Source organism: Malaclemys terrapin, chromosome 6 (genome assembly GCF_027887155.1).
Source record: "Malaclemys terrapin pileata isolate rMalTer1 chromosome 6, rMalTer1.hap1, whole genome shotgun sequence".
NCBI lineage: Eukaryota > Metazoa > Chordata > Testudines > Emydidae > Malaclemys > Malaclemys terrapin.
The window spans coordinates 109,630,091-109,646,174 of record NC_071510.1 but is presented as its reverse complement, the minus strand read 5'-3'; the positions used below and the strand labels follow the sequence as shown (position 1 = coordinate 109,646,174).

General features: G+C 41.8%; 1 protein-coding gene and 1 non-coding gene across 2 annotated transcripts in view; both read left to right on the top strand.

Annotated features, from left to right (window-relative positions):
* SPEF2 (sperm flagellar 2) overlaps nt 1–16,084 on the top strand; it is a 103,732-nt gene that overhangs the window by 11,520 nt on the left and 76,128 nt on the right. Inside the window, exons 5-7 of the mRNA XM_054032996.1 lie at nt 554–694; nt 1,899–1,981; nt 6,425–6,641. Of these exons, the coding sequence (XP_053888971.1) occupies nt 554–694; nt 1,899–1,981; nt 6,425–6,641 (441 nt within the window). The remainder of the gene's footprint in view (nt 1–553; nt 695–1,898; nt 1,982–6,424; nt 6,642–16,084) is intronic.
* LOC128839893 (U6 spliceosomal RNA) lies at nt 12,955–13,057 on the top strand. The gene has a single exon (XR_008445549.1). It is a non-coding gene; the product is annotated as a U6 spliceosomal RNA (small nuclear RNA).

The following is a 16,084-nucleotide window of genomic DNA, read 5'->3' as shown; positions in this document are numbered from 1 at the left end:
TAATGAGAGTCCTCAATGCATCTTTGGAGGAACATACCAAGGGACATTTCTTTGTGTACTATTCTCCACCGCTACCAGCCCCAGGAGGCATTATGCATTGTGAAGACATACACCTTCTGATACTGCTGTTTGAATAGTATACCTCCCTCTCCCAACATGGACCAACCACATGCAAAGCCATAGTGTGCTAGGATGTTGCTATGACTGTTGATCAGTTAGAAAGTTAGTTTACAAGATCAGTTTTTGGCCCAAAGAAAAGATTGTTTCACATGCATATAGGGGACTGACAAATCAGGGGAACTCAAAATACAGTCGTTAAGACTTAATTATACACAACATGTAGAGATGGACTTCTTGATTTCATTTTTTTTAATGTTCTACTTTTTGAAAAATGGTTTAATCATAAGTTTTTATAGCGCTATATGCAAGATTGGAACTTGTTTGTTCAAGTACTTTCTGCTTATAAGAATTATTCTATGGATGAATTACAATACTTGTATAGTATATTTTACATACATTCAAGTAACTGAACAGATTTATACTGGATGTTCAGCATCGTAAAGGAAGAAGGAGACAAAATGAAATAATGGCCAGGATTCAAGCAGCTATTATACAGATTCCAAAACCACCACTAAACCGTACCTTGAAAGCTACTGAAGCCCAAAAATTGTTAAAAAAGAAAAAAGAAGCAGAGGTAAGTGTTAACTTTATTACTTTAAGTTTTCGTAACACTAAATTTTGCAAAGCAAGCAAACTCATAGTAGAAATCTACTGTTAGAAATGGCACTGTTGATTTAACTGATTTCAACAATTACATCAGCATAAAACTGGCCTAATGCAGTAGTGAATTTGGCCCAGTAACCTCTAAGGGCTTGATCCTGCCTACTTTACTTAGGGAAATCTCCCATTGACATCAATGAGAGTTCTTTCAGAGTAAGTAGTACAGAACCAGGCCTTAAATTAATCCTTGGAAATATTTAAGGATCCACTCTAGCCACATTGAAGTCAGTGGAAAAATTCCTGTCGACTTTAATGGAAGTTGTATCAAGCCCTTAGTCATTTCCTTATGGTTTGTGACTGTTGTACTTCTGCATTGTAATTTATTAACTCTTTTACAATATGCTATCATTGTAGCAAAAGTGTCGTTGACAACAAAAACACTAGTAAGATTTAAAACTGGTAGCTGTCTCATATCAAAGCAAGGAAGACTGAAGATACTTTTGCTGGATTCTCTTATGTTACACTACTGTGTATAATACATTTAAAGCTTTTTGGAGAGTGCTTCCCATTTAGAAATTTGGATCATGTTGTACTTAGAACTAAGTGGGCCAAATTCTACCCTGACTCACATTCTGTACAACCAGATCTAGTTGAGAATTTTGAAGGCGGCGGGAGTGGGAGGGAAGAGAGATAATTTAGTTAGTCCTATTCTCTTTTGGAATTTACCAAATGAGTTGGGTTGCACGGGGTGTAAAATAAGACTAAATTTGGGCTACTGAATCCAAATTACAACATACTTTGCAAAGAACAGTATACTTAAAAAACCCTGAATGAACTCTTCACCGGGCTTGAACTGACTTTACTCAGTACTCTAGCAAACCATATTGTGCAGAGTGGAAGACTGCAAAGCTCCAGATGCTGTCTTTACAATGGGTTGACTTGTATGTAGGAAAAGAGGAAAATACAGTGAAGTGAGTATGTAGGAGCTTGTCTTCTGTCACCCTGGACTAGCTGATACGTAATATGTTCTCAATATAATTTATTCTAAGACATTAAATTACATTAAAAATTCTCTGTATAATAGTTTACAGTACAAATACAAATGGTTAATAGTTGAATCCATCTTTTGTGGTTTTAGGGAAGGTAAGACAATTGAAATGTCTGTGCTGTTTCTCTAGGATGTATACATGGAAATTAAGAAGTTTGAGAAGTTTATGAGGAAAGAGAGCCCTTCTTCTAGTAGCACCCAAGTCACTGACAGGTAATGTTTGCACCAAGTTGACATCAATGAAACTGTAGTCACTGGGGAAAAAAAAGAAATATTCACTAGTTTTGTGGTTCTATTAATGAAACTGTTCACCCCCATCAACTGTTTTTCATTTTTATTTTAAAGTATACCTCATTTTCTACTTTTAAATTTTGCAGTCAGACAAAGAGACATTAATATCCCTAAAGAGCCTTTCTCAGTTGTTCATAACTTTCTCAAACTTTTTCCTTTTTAGGCTTGTATTTTCCAGGTCTTGTCTCAATGAATGTTTGGAAAGTTTGAGTACATTTTTTTTAAAGTAGCCCACATTTTTTCTCTCAAAAAGCTTTAGAGTAGAAACTTAATGTTTGTACACAAGTAATCTGTAAATTGGATATGTGCCTTCCCATGATACTGTGATGATCTGTTTTGTTTTGGCCAACTGGTAAGAGTTTAAAATATCATATACATCATGTATTCACACTGACTTTAAAAAAAAGTAGTTGTATTAACAATCTTACAATGTCCCATTGTCACTGTGCATTATGTGTGAAGATGCATAAAGACTGAGATCTTTCACTGTGTACATTGAAGCCTCAATCCTGCACAGACTTACACACACACTTACTTACTTGAAGCTGATGTAAAGTTAAGTGAATGCATTAGTCTGTGGACAATTGGGGCTTGAATGAGGTAGGGCTACTTATGAGTGTACATGAACTCTTGCCTCACTGAAGTTCTGATCCTGCAAACACTTAAGCATGTGTTTAACTTTGCAAATGTGAGTAGTCCTAGTGAAGTCAATGAGACTGCTCACATGCAGGGATGCAGGTTACAGGGATGAGTTCAGCTATTTATCCATTAGTTCCCCCTGTTTTCTTGGGCGAAGAATTCCTTAAACGTGATAGATTAAGATTCATGTTTCCAGATTTCATACTTATGCGATATTTTATGCACATGAGTATCCCATTTTTAATTTTTAGTTGATTTTTTTCCAAAACTTATATTTTTCACCGGAGAACAACTTTTTGTGTAATTAAGACAGAGGAGAGCTGTTTCAGGCTATCTAATTCTTGATTTTAATCATTGTATTTCGCACTAGTCATCTGAAGATGTTTTTCAACATGAACTTCTTCCTCTAATTTGGCCATGCAAGGAGCTTCCAATTTCATATTGCTAGAACCTTAATGCCTACATAAAATAGCTATAGAAGCAGGTGCTCAGATATTGCCATGATGAGCACAGGTACAAGGACCTATGTAGAATAGAACAGAATAAAATAGAAACAGCAGATGATTTGTCTGGTTGAGAAACTGTTTGTAATGGGCATCAAGAAGCCCTGGAAGAAAGACACCTGCTGTTGGTATGCCTCACCTGTGCTTTAGCAGGAGACTGAAAATAATATAAAGTGGCTTCAAGAGCCACTCAGTGCCTTTCTTCTTGGGATGCTTACATTTTTCTGGTATGGGTTTTAGATTGAGGAAACATAAAATACCTCTCAAACACATAACACACCACTTGAACAGCTATACGATAAAACCAACATAAATTAAAGCTGCACTGTGTATATTAAGCAGACTATTTTCTTTTTTAATTAATTCCACTCCCAACCCACTAAAGATATAGGCACTCTGCCTATTTTAAAAAAGCAAACAGACTTACAAAAACAATATACTGGTTTCAAAGAGATGATAAAAGCTCGTTCCCCAAAGTCAGAACTTAGGAGCAACTGGCCCATCAGGGAGGAGGCAGCAGCAGCCTGTTTCAGAGCAGCAAAGATCTTGGTCTTTTGCCTTGATATTACTGCTGGTGACCAGAGTGGAAGGGGCAGAGCAGGGAGGCAGCAACTTTATCACTGTAAAACAGTATGTAATCTTCAAGTGATTAATCCACAAGGATTCCACTCGGTGTTCATGCATTCCAGGCACACAAGACCAGGTTCTTTTGGCCAGCAGGGTCTGTTGGGGCCATGCCTGCTCCCTCCATGCCCTCGCCCCGGAGGTCATGAAGAACTGAGTGTCCCAACCGTCCATCAGTTCCTTTTTAGCACCTGTGGGAGCAAGATGGGACCCCTGCACTGTGCACCTGCTTCTCTGCACATTGTGTGAATTTAGGGTTAATTGTTAGTCTTGCTGCCCATTGGCAACACAAATAATAATAATAAAAAATCTTATTGCAGTCAGGTTTTGCTTTTCAGCTAGAATCACCCTGTAGTCGTGTCAAGTATCGGGGTAGCCGTGTTAGTCTGTATCCACAAAAACAACAAGGAGTCCGGTGGCACCTTAAAGACTAACAGATTTATTTGGGCATAAGCTTTTGTGGGTAAAAAACCTCACTTCTTCAGATGCATCATTCATGCACCTGTATTCGTGGGCACTAGCAAAATGGCAGAAGCAAAATCTCTGGGGTTTAAGACCTGTGTCTGATGTGAGGCTTCAGTGCCACTTAACAATAGACACTCTAGGTGCCTATTTTGTTTAAGAGAGGGACGTATTTAGGGTGACTAGCTGTCCCGATTTTATAGGGACAGTCCTGATTTTGGGGTCTTTTTCTTATATAGGTTCCTATTACCCCCCACCCCCATCCCGACTGTCCACACTTGCTCTCTGGTCACCCTAGACATATTCCTGAACAGTGCACCATATATCACTTCTTCTCTAAACAGACTCAAAAAGTGAGAGAAGTCTTCCTAAAATTGTTCCTTTTGGTGTACTATATGTAAGCCTCCTTGGACACCAAAAGGAGGGAGGCAGTTCGACCTCAGTCAGTCTTTCTCCATGAGCCCCCGGTTAAGTCAAGATTCCACCCAAAGCTAAACAACCAAGAGGCCCCAGTCATCTGCCTCCTCCTTGCTTCAGTGACCTCTGATAGGGTAGGAAGAAGCACTACTCCTGAGCTGAGCTGAAAAATAGGTCACCTTCTGAGTTGAGGCACAAGACTTAGAAGTCTTAGTAGTCTCAGCTCAATAGTGCAGGAGCAGAAAATAGTCTGAGATGGTCCCTCTAAGCACCCCAGTACTGACTGTTAAGAGTGCTGGCAGTACCCACTAAACCTGCAGGCCCTATCTCTCTCAGTACAAATCCTATGGTACTGTATAGGCAACCTTGGAAGCATGTTTCTCAGTGCCCAGTGTATCAGTACCTACTATGTTGGTATCCATGGCACATATGGTATGAGTGATTTATTTTTGGGCCCAGTACCAGAGTCTACTTTCCTTGAAAGGTTTAGGGTGGTGAGAACTAAGCCCACTAGCCACAGAAAGTTAAGGAGGTATCTTTGGTACCAATTCACCCCCTACCAGTTAAGGAAAGCACAACAAAGCCAGGGAGCTCCTGACAGGATGGCCCCTCCCTCGTGTAGTCCTTTTCTTTGAACCCAGTGGGTATAATAGAAACTGCTCCCCTTCCCACCCTACTTTTCTTCCTTAGATAGCATGATAGAAATCAGGAAGAGTCTCTGGAAAGGTATCTGTCTATGGTAGGAAACAACTTAGGTTTCACAGGGAACATCCTTCTTGGTATTTCTCCCCCATTGTCAGTCCCTCGCCCTAGTACTCATATCTTATCAGCCTTATTCCTCCTGGCAGAGACTTTAGCTATACAAGCCTTGTGGTCCTACTACACTGCGCTTTAGGAAAGGGCTGTGAAGATGGGTCCTCTAGGCCTGCCTAGAGAGGCTACATGGAAGCAGCCAATCAGAGTCCAGCAGGCTCAGATCAGAAGTGGTGCAGGCGAAACCTCACAAACCCTTGGACATCATGTACCCCTGTATACCTGGCAGGCTCACCATGCCTGTAAACAAAGGATGGTTGGAACCTCAGAAGACCTGCAGCACACACCAGCAGCCATTTGGCCTCATTCAAGTGAGCTGACAGGATGTACCAAGTCCACTAGATCTCAGGCAGCCTCTGCTGCCTGTTTGAAGAATGTCCTTAATTCTGAAATCTGTAGGGGAGCTAATGGACACTACATTTACAAGATACTATTGTTTGGTAGACTCTTTGAGACTGATCTTCTTTGGTAGGGCTGTCATGCAGTCACTATTTAAGTAAGTCCCCTACTACCCACCTCCAAGTAGACAACTGCTTGTTAGTCACCAAGAGTGGAATCCATGTGGACAATCACTCGAAGAAAAAAGAATGGTTGCTAGCCTTACAGTAAATGGTGGTTCTTTGAGACGTGTTTTCCATTTTGATTCCATGACCCACCCTCCTTCCCCAATCCTGTGTAGTCCTAATCCTCTGGGATTCTTTACTGGCCAAGGAATGGTTGGGCCTGTTAAGCCCTCAAATGGAGGACACAAGGACATTTAGGGTGCAGGTGTGGACCTAACTGACACTGGTGGCCAAAATAATCCAAACTCATGTGCATGTGGTTCATGTGCACCAAGAGTGGAATCCACATTGACAACACCTCTCAAAGTAGCCATTCTTTTGATGTTCAACATGTATTTTCTTAGCAATGTACAGGACACCTTGCAGATACAGGAGTTAGACACAGCAGCTCCAGACACCACAGCCCAGACAACTACTGAATTGTTGAGCACTTATTCAGATGATGAATATATAAGAAAAATTCAAAAACGTCTAGAGGAAGACAGTTTTGCCCGGGAGCAACGAGAAAAGAGACGACGGAAGATGTTAATGGAACAGCTAATAGCCCACGAAGCACAAGAGGTGAGGTATTTGTGCCAATATGCTGTATTGCATGCAGAATGACCACTTTGCAAGTATCTAAATGGAAAAATAAAACAACAAATTGATGTTTAATTGCACCCTAACAGCAGTCTTTAGCTATCAGATTTTTTTTCCCAGAATTACAGAAAGAACTGGACTTTTTATAATTCAAAAAGCTAGAGGTGTCATTTTTATCTCACATTTCTCTTACATGATGGTAGCAGTAAGGGTGATTTACTGCAGTAGTCCTAAGAGGCAAATGTTTTTCTACGGCATGTAATGATGTTAGGGAAGCTGGGAATATCAATTGGGAAGTCGCTGGTGTGCTGGAACTTTGCATGTTTGATCTCAGCCCTCAGGTGACATAACTGTTTTTGGAGTGTTTGAACAAACTATGTTCAGATGTTTTTATTAGGTAAATGGAGAAAAATTGTATCTATAAATATGTAGAGAGAAATAATAATACCAGCTCCTCAACTTGTGAAAGCTGTCATAGTTCAATTGAAGTCAATGAAGCTAAGATGTTTTACACCAGCTGAAGATCCGGCCCCCAAATTTTTTCCCCCCAAAAATGGTTGAACTTAAAAACTTCAAACTTTATACATAGCTAGCTCTCAAGGAGGCGTAGTCACTTGGTAAGTTTAAAACAGATAATAATGAAGTTAAATGATTAAAATCTTCCTTTTGTGCATTCAGGAAAAGTTGTTAAATATTTAGAGCTAGATTGTGACTTTCTAAAGTGGCGGGGGAGGCAAGGATTTCCCAAACCTCTTGCATGGCTGCATTAGAGTTACCCAGATCTTAGATCTGGGCAGTGCTTAATTTGTAATGAAGGAGGTGCTGGGGCTCAAGCAATTTTTTTACTTTCATAATCAATGCAGCAACCCCAGAGGTGCCAGGGCTATGAACTGCCAAGCCTAGAGGTGCCGAGGCTCAGCCCTGGTAAGTCCCTGCACAAATTAAGCATAAGATCTAGGTGCTGGTAAGGGGTAGGCAGCAGACAAAGATGGCTGGCTTTGTGGAGGGGAATGCTGTGTCTCAAAATGGGTTTTGCAGTTACTTCCTTTAATCCCCACAACCCCCTCAGGTTTATTTAGCCTCAGAGTTGGGGTGAGTTTGTTGTCCTTAGTGTGTATGTTTATGGTGTGTTTGCTGCTTGTCCGAAGTATATAGCGTGGTCTCTTTGTTTGGGGGACTTTGTGCTGAGCTAGAGGCCTGCTGGGCAAGGCTGAGAGCGTCTTTGATTCCCATGCCCTTTAGTACTCATCAACCCTTACCCGGGGGCAGGGCTACATAGGGAGAACAGAGGTTTAAAAAGCCCACTTCTAAGTGACCAGAGGAGCTAGCGACCAGGAGCAGCTAACCGGGGAGTTTTGCGAAGGAGTTTAGAGTGGGGATGGGGGGGCTAGATACACTTCATTAATATTCTTTAAACTTAAGGCAATAAACACTCCCTATAAAAACAAAACAACAATAAAGGAAAGAGCTGCAGAAGTAAAAAGAGAATGCAGGCAGAAGTCCAGAAACAGAGTTTATTGTACTGAATGCAGCATGTATGATTACCTGCTTTATGGGCCGGGGGCGTACGTGTGCATTCGATGCAAGGAGCTCCTGTCCCTCAGAGACAGTGTACGGGTTTTGGAGACTAGAGTGGCTGAACTGGAGGAGCTAAGGGTGACAGAGCGGTACATAGATGAAACTTTCCAGGACAACGGGAGAGTAGTCCCACCCCCAGTCTGAAGCCTCTGTGCTGTTAAGGAGAATGAAAGTCTCAGGGAAGGAAAACATCAAAGTGGAGTAGAGGGAAATGATCCCATAGTTGGGATCCTCCTTCCAGATGATGTTGTGGTATCTTTTTGCACCGAGGATACCTCTGTGGGGGAGGGAACTCCAGTTATTAGGAAGAGATGGGTAATAATAATGGGGGATTTGATCATTAGGAACATAGATAGCTGGATTTGCAATGACCAGGAGAACCTCATGATGGGGGAGGGATAGCTCAGTGGTTTGAGCATTGGCCTGCTAAACCCAGAGTTGTGAGTTTAATCCTTGAGGGGGCCACTTAGGGATCTGGGGCAAAATCAGTACTTGGTCCTGCTAGTGAAAGCAGGGGGCTGGACTCGATGACCTTTCAAGGTCCCTTCCAGTTCAAGGAGATGGGATATCTCCATTTTTTTTTAATTTAATTTTTATTTTTTTATGATGACTTGCCTGCCAGATGCGAAGATTGCAGATCTCTCGAGACATCTTGACAGACATACATGTAGTGCTGGGGAGGAGCCGGTGTTTGTGGTACATGTAGGTAACAATGACATAGGGAAGGATAGGAGGCCAAATTTAGACTGCTAGGTAAGAGATTGAAGTCCAGGACCTCCATCCCATGATAGCATGCTCTGAAATGATTCCAGTTCCACACACATTATTATTGAGTCTTTTATTTTTATAGTCTCTGTAAAAATCCATTTGGATCTTTTAAAGACAGATTATTTAAAACAATCTGCAGTTGCCCCTATCAGACAGAAGCCATCTTTTTAGAAACTTTCCCTTATCTTATTAATTATTTTTTTGGAGCAAACATCCTCCCTATTTCGTTCCTTCTTTCCTTATAACTCATTACTTTCAAGGCCTTTCTTTCACTTGCTAATTATGGCCTTTCTTTACAACTCATATTTCTTTCACCAAACTTAAGGTAACTTTAATTTTATAGTTTTATATTTATTCTACACTGTTGTATGGGACTAGCCACAGTGCGTGAAGTTAAGCACCTGCATAAGTCTTTGAAGAAGTAGTGCCTTTCCTGTGAAGACCTGAGTTCAGGCTTCTGTGCTTCTCTTTTCACAGTGATGACAATGTAAATAAAACAGCTTAAAACAGCATGAAGCTGTTCCATTCATCTTTAAATTAAAGATGCAGATAGAAATATAGTAATACATGAAATATGTGTAGTAATATACAGGTGTATGGTATGCTACATAAATATAGAATTAATATGTTTGGCCACTGGATGCCAGTGTTGTCCCAAATAGATATAATTTAAGTCTCTTATCATGCATTTCTCAAATAATCACCATTACAAAGCCATCTGTTATTTAAAAACCTATTTTATCTTTTCTACAGTGTCTTGTGATCCTGTGTTTTACTATGGATTTTTAGAAATGCTGCAATATAAAACTGAAGTTATGCTTTTGCGCTGTACCTTATTTTAGGTCTCTTTCACATTTATGCTTTGATGGGTTTTAATTCTTCCTAAACTGTGCTACATTTTTTCCTATTAATTGTTGTGTTGAATTTGGTGCTTAAGAAAGGAAGAGGCTACAAGTGTTGATAAAAAGCAGATAAAGTAAGTAAATGGTGTACAAGCCCACATAGTGGACTTGATCCTGCACCAATTTAAATCCATGGCAGACCCCCCACTCTGACTTCAGTCCTGCAGGATCAGACAGTACACTTCAGTTCTGACCGGCAACAAATAGTTTTCTGATTAGGTGGAATGGAGCTAAAATAACACCACTGCACTAATTTTAAATTAAATTGTGATTATACCCAGGTCTGCAGAAATGGCAGCCAACATTTCAAAGGGGAAAGTGCAATAACCAACTATGCTACTGACACCTCGGGAAACTTGAGAGGTTACTATTTTCATAGTGGGGGGGGAGGAATAGCTCAGTGATTTGAGCATTGGGCTGCTAAACCCAGGGTTGTGAGTTCAGTCCTTGAGGGGGTCACTTAGGGATCTGGGGCAAAATCAGTACTTGGTCCTGCTAGTGAAGGCAGGGGGCTGGACTCGATGACCTTTCAAGGTCCCTTCCAGTTCTAGGAGATAGGATATCTCCATTAATTCAATTCAATACATTAACCCTCCTACTCAATCTATATGCTACAGGGATTGGCACCTTAAAATGACTACTTGAATGAAGCCTTAGTAACATAGTAAAATGGCACTTGTGTGATTTATGACTATGTATCATAGAGTGCAATCATTTCAAAATTGTGCCAAACATGAAGAAGACAAATTCATTATTGAGTGTCCTCTGTATATTTGCACTCATGGGATGCACCAGCAGGTGCAGCTCAGTGCCCGTTGGAGCTCTCATGTGTCCCTCCCACCTCTTCTCTCTGCATTTCTGTGTGTTCTGAGGGTGAGACTATAAAAGGGAACATGGTGATCATCTAGTCTGACCATCTGCATAACACAGCCTTTAGAACTTCTCTGAAACAATTCCTGTCTGAACTACAAGAAGTCTCTGAGAAAAACATCTGATCTTGATTAAATTTAAAAATTGCCTGTGATGGAGCATCTGCCATAACCCTTGGTAAATTGTTCCAATGGTTAATTACCTTCACCATTAAAATGTACGCCTTGTTAAAAGATGGTTATTCCATTCAGTTTGAAACACTTCCTCCATCCAAACCCCTCTTCCAGATTCAAGGATTCTCTCATGAAAGCTTGTTAAAATCAGAGATTCAGCCCCTTGAGCAATAGAGGAGGTTCCAAGGGAATTCAGAGGTCAGGGATTCTACTCCAGATATTTTCTGGTATCTGCCTGGTGGGTGGTTGACTGTGCCCCCTACCCCGCCTCTTACCACCCCTGCACCGCTCTCGCCCCACCTCCATTCCACCCCTTCCCCAAAGTCCCTGCCCCACCCTGCCTTTTCCCACCCCATCCCCGCCCCTTCCTGCCTCTTCTCTGCCTCCTCCCCTGAGCGCGCTGTGTCCCCGTTCCTCCCCCACCCTCCTGGAAAGTCCTAAGCACCGCCAAACAACTGTTAGGTGGCAGGGGGGCAGGAAGCACTGGGAGGGAGGGGGAAGAGCAGGGACACGGCATGCTGGGGGGGGGAGAAGGAGGCAAGGATGGGGGCGCTTAGCTGCTGGTGGGTGCGGAGCACCCGCTAATTTTTCCCCAAGGATGCTCCTGCCCCGGAGCACCCATGGAGTTGGCGCCTATGGAAAGATTCATCTGATATTAGATCTTACAAAGTTCAATGCTTTTATTAGAAGATTCCGTTTCTGCATGTTGACTCTAGTATCCAATATACCCTCCTTTACCTCTTTAGATTAGTTTGTAGCTCGTGATCCAAAGGATGTATGCTTCCCTATCTCTATCAGACCAAGTCGCTGCAGGTATCTCCCTTTCATGGTTGGACAAGAACATTTCCAAATACAAAGTCCTACCCTTTGGCCTGTCTGCTGCCCCTGGGTGATTTACAAAGTGCCTATCTGTGGTAGAGACTCTTTTAAGACAGCAGAGTTTTTCATTTACCCTTGGCTCATCAAAACCTCATAAAAAGATGCCATAACACATATTTAAGTGGTTAGAATTCTTGATAAGTATGAAAAAAATCCCTTCTGCCTCCTACATAGAGAATCCCTTTTGTAGAAGCAGTTCTTGACTCTCAAGAGGGCAGAGCTTATCTGCTAGAAGACAGATAACTGAAGCTTCAGTGTTCTAAAAGGATGTTGTAATGGGGAGCACTTACCTCTTGAGCACCTCCTGTGTGCAGAACTGTAGGCCTTGTTCTACTCCTGGCACCCCCTGTAGGTTGTCAGTTTCACTTGGCAGTTCTTCAGTGGCTTGACCCTTCAGCCATGTCACATAGTCAAAATGAACCCCTTCTGGGATAGCAAAACTGTATATCTGCTCTGACCAGGGTTTTAAGACCCAGCTCTGGGCCCTTTAAATTCAGCCCTTTGCTTTGGCTTCCAAATTAGCCTTGTCCCATTCTTGGGGTTTACACCACTTCTTCAGTGGTTGGTGTTGGAGCCCAGGCCCACCCACTACTTCAGGTTCCAACTGAGGGAGCCTATAAACAGCAGCCATGTGCCTCTCATTTTGATTAGTTGCTGCTACTTCCTTGGGCCTCCTCCTACCTGGACTCTTTATCTTCATCCCTTACCTTACCTTACCTTACCATAGGGTTAAAGTTCTCAGGTCCTCTCTCTCCCAGCTTAAGCAAATGCAGCCAGAACCAAGCTCTGGTTATCCCTCGAGATACGTTGGCCAGAGAGGAGCACCCTTTCTTGCCCTTTGGTCCCAGTCAGGAACTGACCTGCTAAGGCCCTACAGCGCCTTTAATCTGAGCCTGCTGGGCTCTGATTGGCTGCTTCTGTATAGATTCTCTAGGCAGGCCTAGAGGATTCATCTTTTCTGGTCCCTTCCTGAGGCACAGTATAGTAGGATCACAGGGCTTCCAGCAGGGGCCATGAAGGGCCTGATACTCCTTGTCACAGTGCTTTATCAAAATGCTACTTGAAAAGTAACGTTCTATTGAGCACTTATGGGCCTCATGGCTTCAGCCACTTATGTCAGACCTTATGCTTCAGCAGTACATATACTAAAATTGGAATAATACAGAGAATATTAGCATGGCCCCTGAGCAAGGATGACATGCAAATTCATGAAGCGTTCAGAATGAGAACTCTGTAGCATTGGCTGGTGTTAAATTACAGACCAGATACAAATAGTATGTTGACCAGATTGAATATCCCAGAAGAAATACTGCTATCCTTTACAAAGTGGCATCACCATGTAAATGTTCTGAAAGGGGTATCGTTCAATCCTCTTACTCAGTCAGTAACAGTTACCTTTGATGCCTTCAGCAAGAGATGGGGAGCAACAGATTAGCAACTAGAGGTTACTGGAGCTCTCAAGAAAAGAGATCACTAACTTCCTAAAATTGAGAGTAATTTGTTTGGCATTCAAATCTTTTATACATGGCATCAAGAACAAGGTAGTGCCGTTCATCACAGACAATACACTGGCAGTGTACTATGTGAACTCTTTCCAGCTGTGTGAGGATGCAGTCAAGTTATGGGCTTGGTATATCCAGCACAGTGTTTATTTTGGAGCTCTACATGTAGCAGGCAAAGTCAACAGGATAGCAGTTCAACTGAGCAGAGACGTAACCAACTGCATGAATGGTTATTAAAGAAATCGATGACCTATACAGGCTCCCAGACATGGATCTTCTTGTCACCAGACAGAATTTGAAGTGTCTATTCTTTTGCTCATGAGCAGGGAGAGACAGTCTGTCCATATCAGAGTCTTTTCTTGTGAGCTGGTGGAAGGGTCTGTTTTATGCTTTCATAGATTCATAGATTCTAGGACTGGAAGGGACCTCGAGAGGTCATCGAATCCAGTCCCCTGCCCGCATGGCAGGACCAAATACTGTCTAGACCATCCCTGATAGATATTTATCTAACCTACTCTTAAATATCTCCAGAGATGGAGATTCCACAACCTCCCTAGGCAATTTATTCCAGTGTTTAACCACCCTGACAGTTAGGAACTTTTTCCTAATGTTCAACCTAAACCTCCCTTGCTGCAGTTTAAGCCCATTGCCTCTTGTTCTATCCTTAGAGGCTAAGGTGAACAAGTTTTCTCTCTCCTCCTTATGACACCCTTTTAGATACCTGAAAACTGCTATCATGTCCCCTCTCAGTCTTCTCTTTTTCAAACTAAACAAACCCAATTCTTTCAGCCTTCCTTCATAGGTCATGTTCTCAAGACCTTTAATCATTCTTGTTGCTCTTCTCTGGACCCTCTCCAATTTCTCCACATCTTTCTTGAAATGCGGTACCCAGAACTGGACACAATACTCCAGCTGAGGCCTAACCAGCGCAGAGTAGAGCAGAAGAATGACTTCTCGTGTCTTGCTCACAACACACCTGTTAATACATCCCAGAATCATGTTTGCCTTTTTTGCAACAGCATCACACTGTTGACTCATATTTAGCTTGTGGTCCACTATAACCCCTAGATCCCTTTCTGCCGTACTCCTTCCTAGACAGTCTCTTCCCATTCTGTATGTGTGAAACTGATTTTTTCTTCCTAAGTGGAGCACTTTGCATTTGTCTTTGTTAAACTTCATCCTGTTTAACTCAGACCATTTCTCCAATTTGTCCAGATCATTTTGAATTATGACCCTGTCCTCCAAAGCAGTTGCAATCTCTCCCAGTTTGGTATCATCCACAAACTTAATAAGCGTACTTTCTATGCCAATATCTAAGTCGTTAATGAAGATATTGAACAGAGCCGGTCCCTAAACAAACCCCTGCGGAACCCCACTCGTTATGTCTTTCCAGCAGGATTGGGAACCATTAATAACAACTCTCTGAGTACGGTTATCCAGCCAGTTATGCACCCACCTTATAGTAGCCCCATCTAAGTTGTATTTGCCTAGTTTATCGATAAGAATATCATGCAAGACCGTATCAAATGCCTTACTAAAGTCTAGGTATACCACATCCACAGCTTCTCCCTTATCCACAAGACTTGTTATCCTATCAAAGAAAGCTGTCAGATTGGTTTGACTCGATTTGTTCTTTACAAATCCATACTGGCTATTCCCTATCACCTTACCACCTTCCAAGTGTTTGCAGATGATTTCCTTAATTACTTGCTCCATTATCTTCCCTGGCACATAAGTTAAACTAACTGGTCTATAGTTTCCTGGGTTGTTTTTATTTCCCTTTTTATAGATGGGCACTATATTTGCCCTTTTCCAGTCTTCTGGAATCTCTCCCGTCTCCCATGATTTTCCAAAGATAATAGGTAGAGGCTCAGATACCTCCTCTATAGCTCCTTGAGTATTCTAGGATGCATTTCATCAGGCCCTGGTGACTTGCAGGCATCTAACTTTTCTAAGTGATTTTTAACTTGTTCTTTTTTTATTTTATTTGCTAAACCTACCCCCTTCCCATTAGCATTCACTATGTTAGGCATTCCTTCAGACTTCTCGGTGAAGACCGAAACAAAGAAGTCATTAAGCATCTCTGCCATTTTCAATTTTCCTGTTACTGTTTCTCCCTCTTCACTGAGCAGTGGGCCTACCCTGTCTTTGGTCTTCCTCTTGCTTCTAATGTATTGATAAAAAGTCTTCTTGTTTCCCTTTATTCCTGTAGCTAGTTTGAGCTCATTTTGTGCCTTTCCCTTTCTAATCTTGCCCCTGCATTCCTGTGTTGTTTGCCTATATTCATCCTTTGTAATCTGTCCTAGTTTCCATTTTTTATATGACTCCTTTTTATTTTTTAGATCATGCAAGATCTCGTGGTTAAGCCAAGGTGGTCTTTTGCCACATTTTCTATCGTTCCTAACCAGCGGAATAGCTTGCTTTTGGGCCCTTAATAGTGTCCCTTTGAAAAACTGCCAACTCTCCTCAGTTGTTTTTCCCCTCAGTCTTGATTCCCATGGGACCTTACCTATCAGCTCTCTGAGCTTACCAAAATCTGCCTTCCTGAAATCCATTGTCTCTATTTTGCTGTTCTCTCTTCTACTCTTCCTTAGAATTGCAAACTCTATGATTTCATGATCACTTTCACCCAAGCTGCCTTCTACTTTCAAATTCTCAACGGGTTCCTCCCTATTTGTTAAAATCAAGTCTAGAACAGCTTCCCCCCAGTAGCTTTTTCAACCTTCTGAAATAAAAAGTTGTCTGCAGTGCAG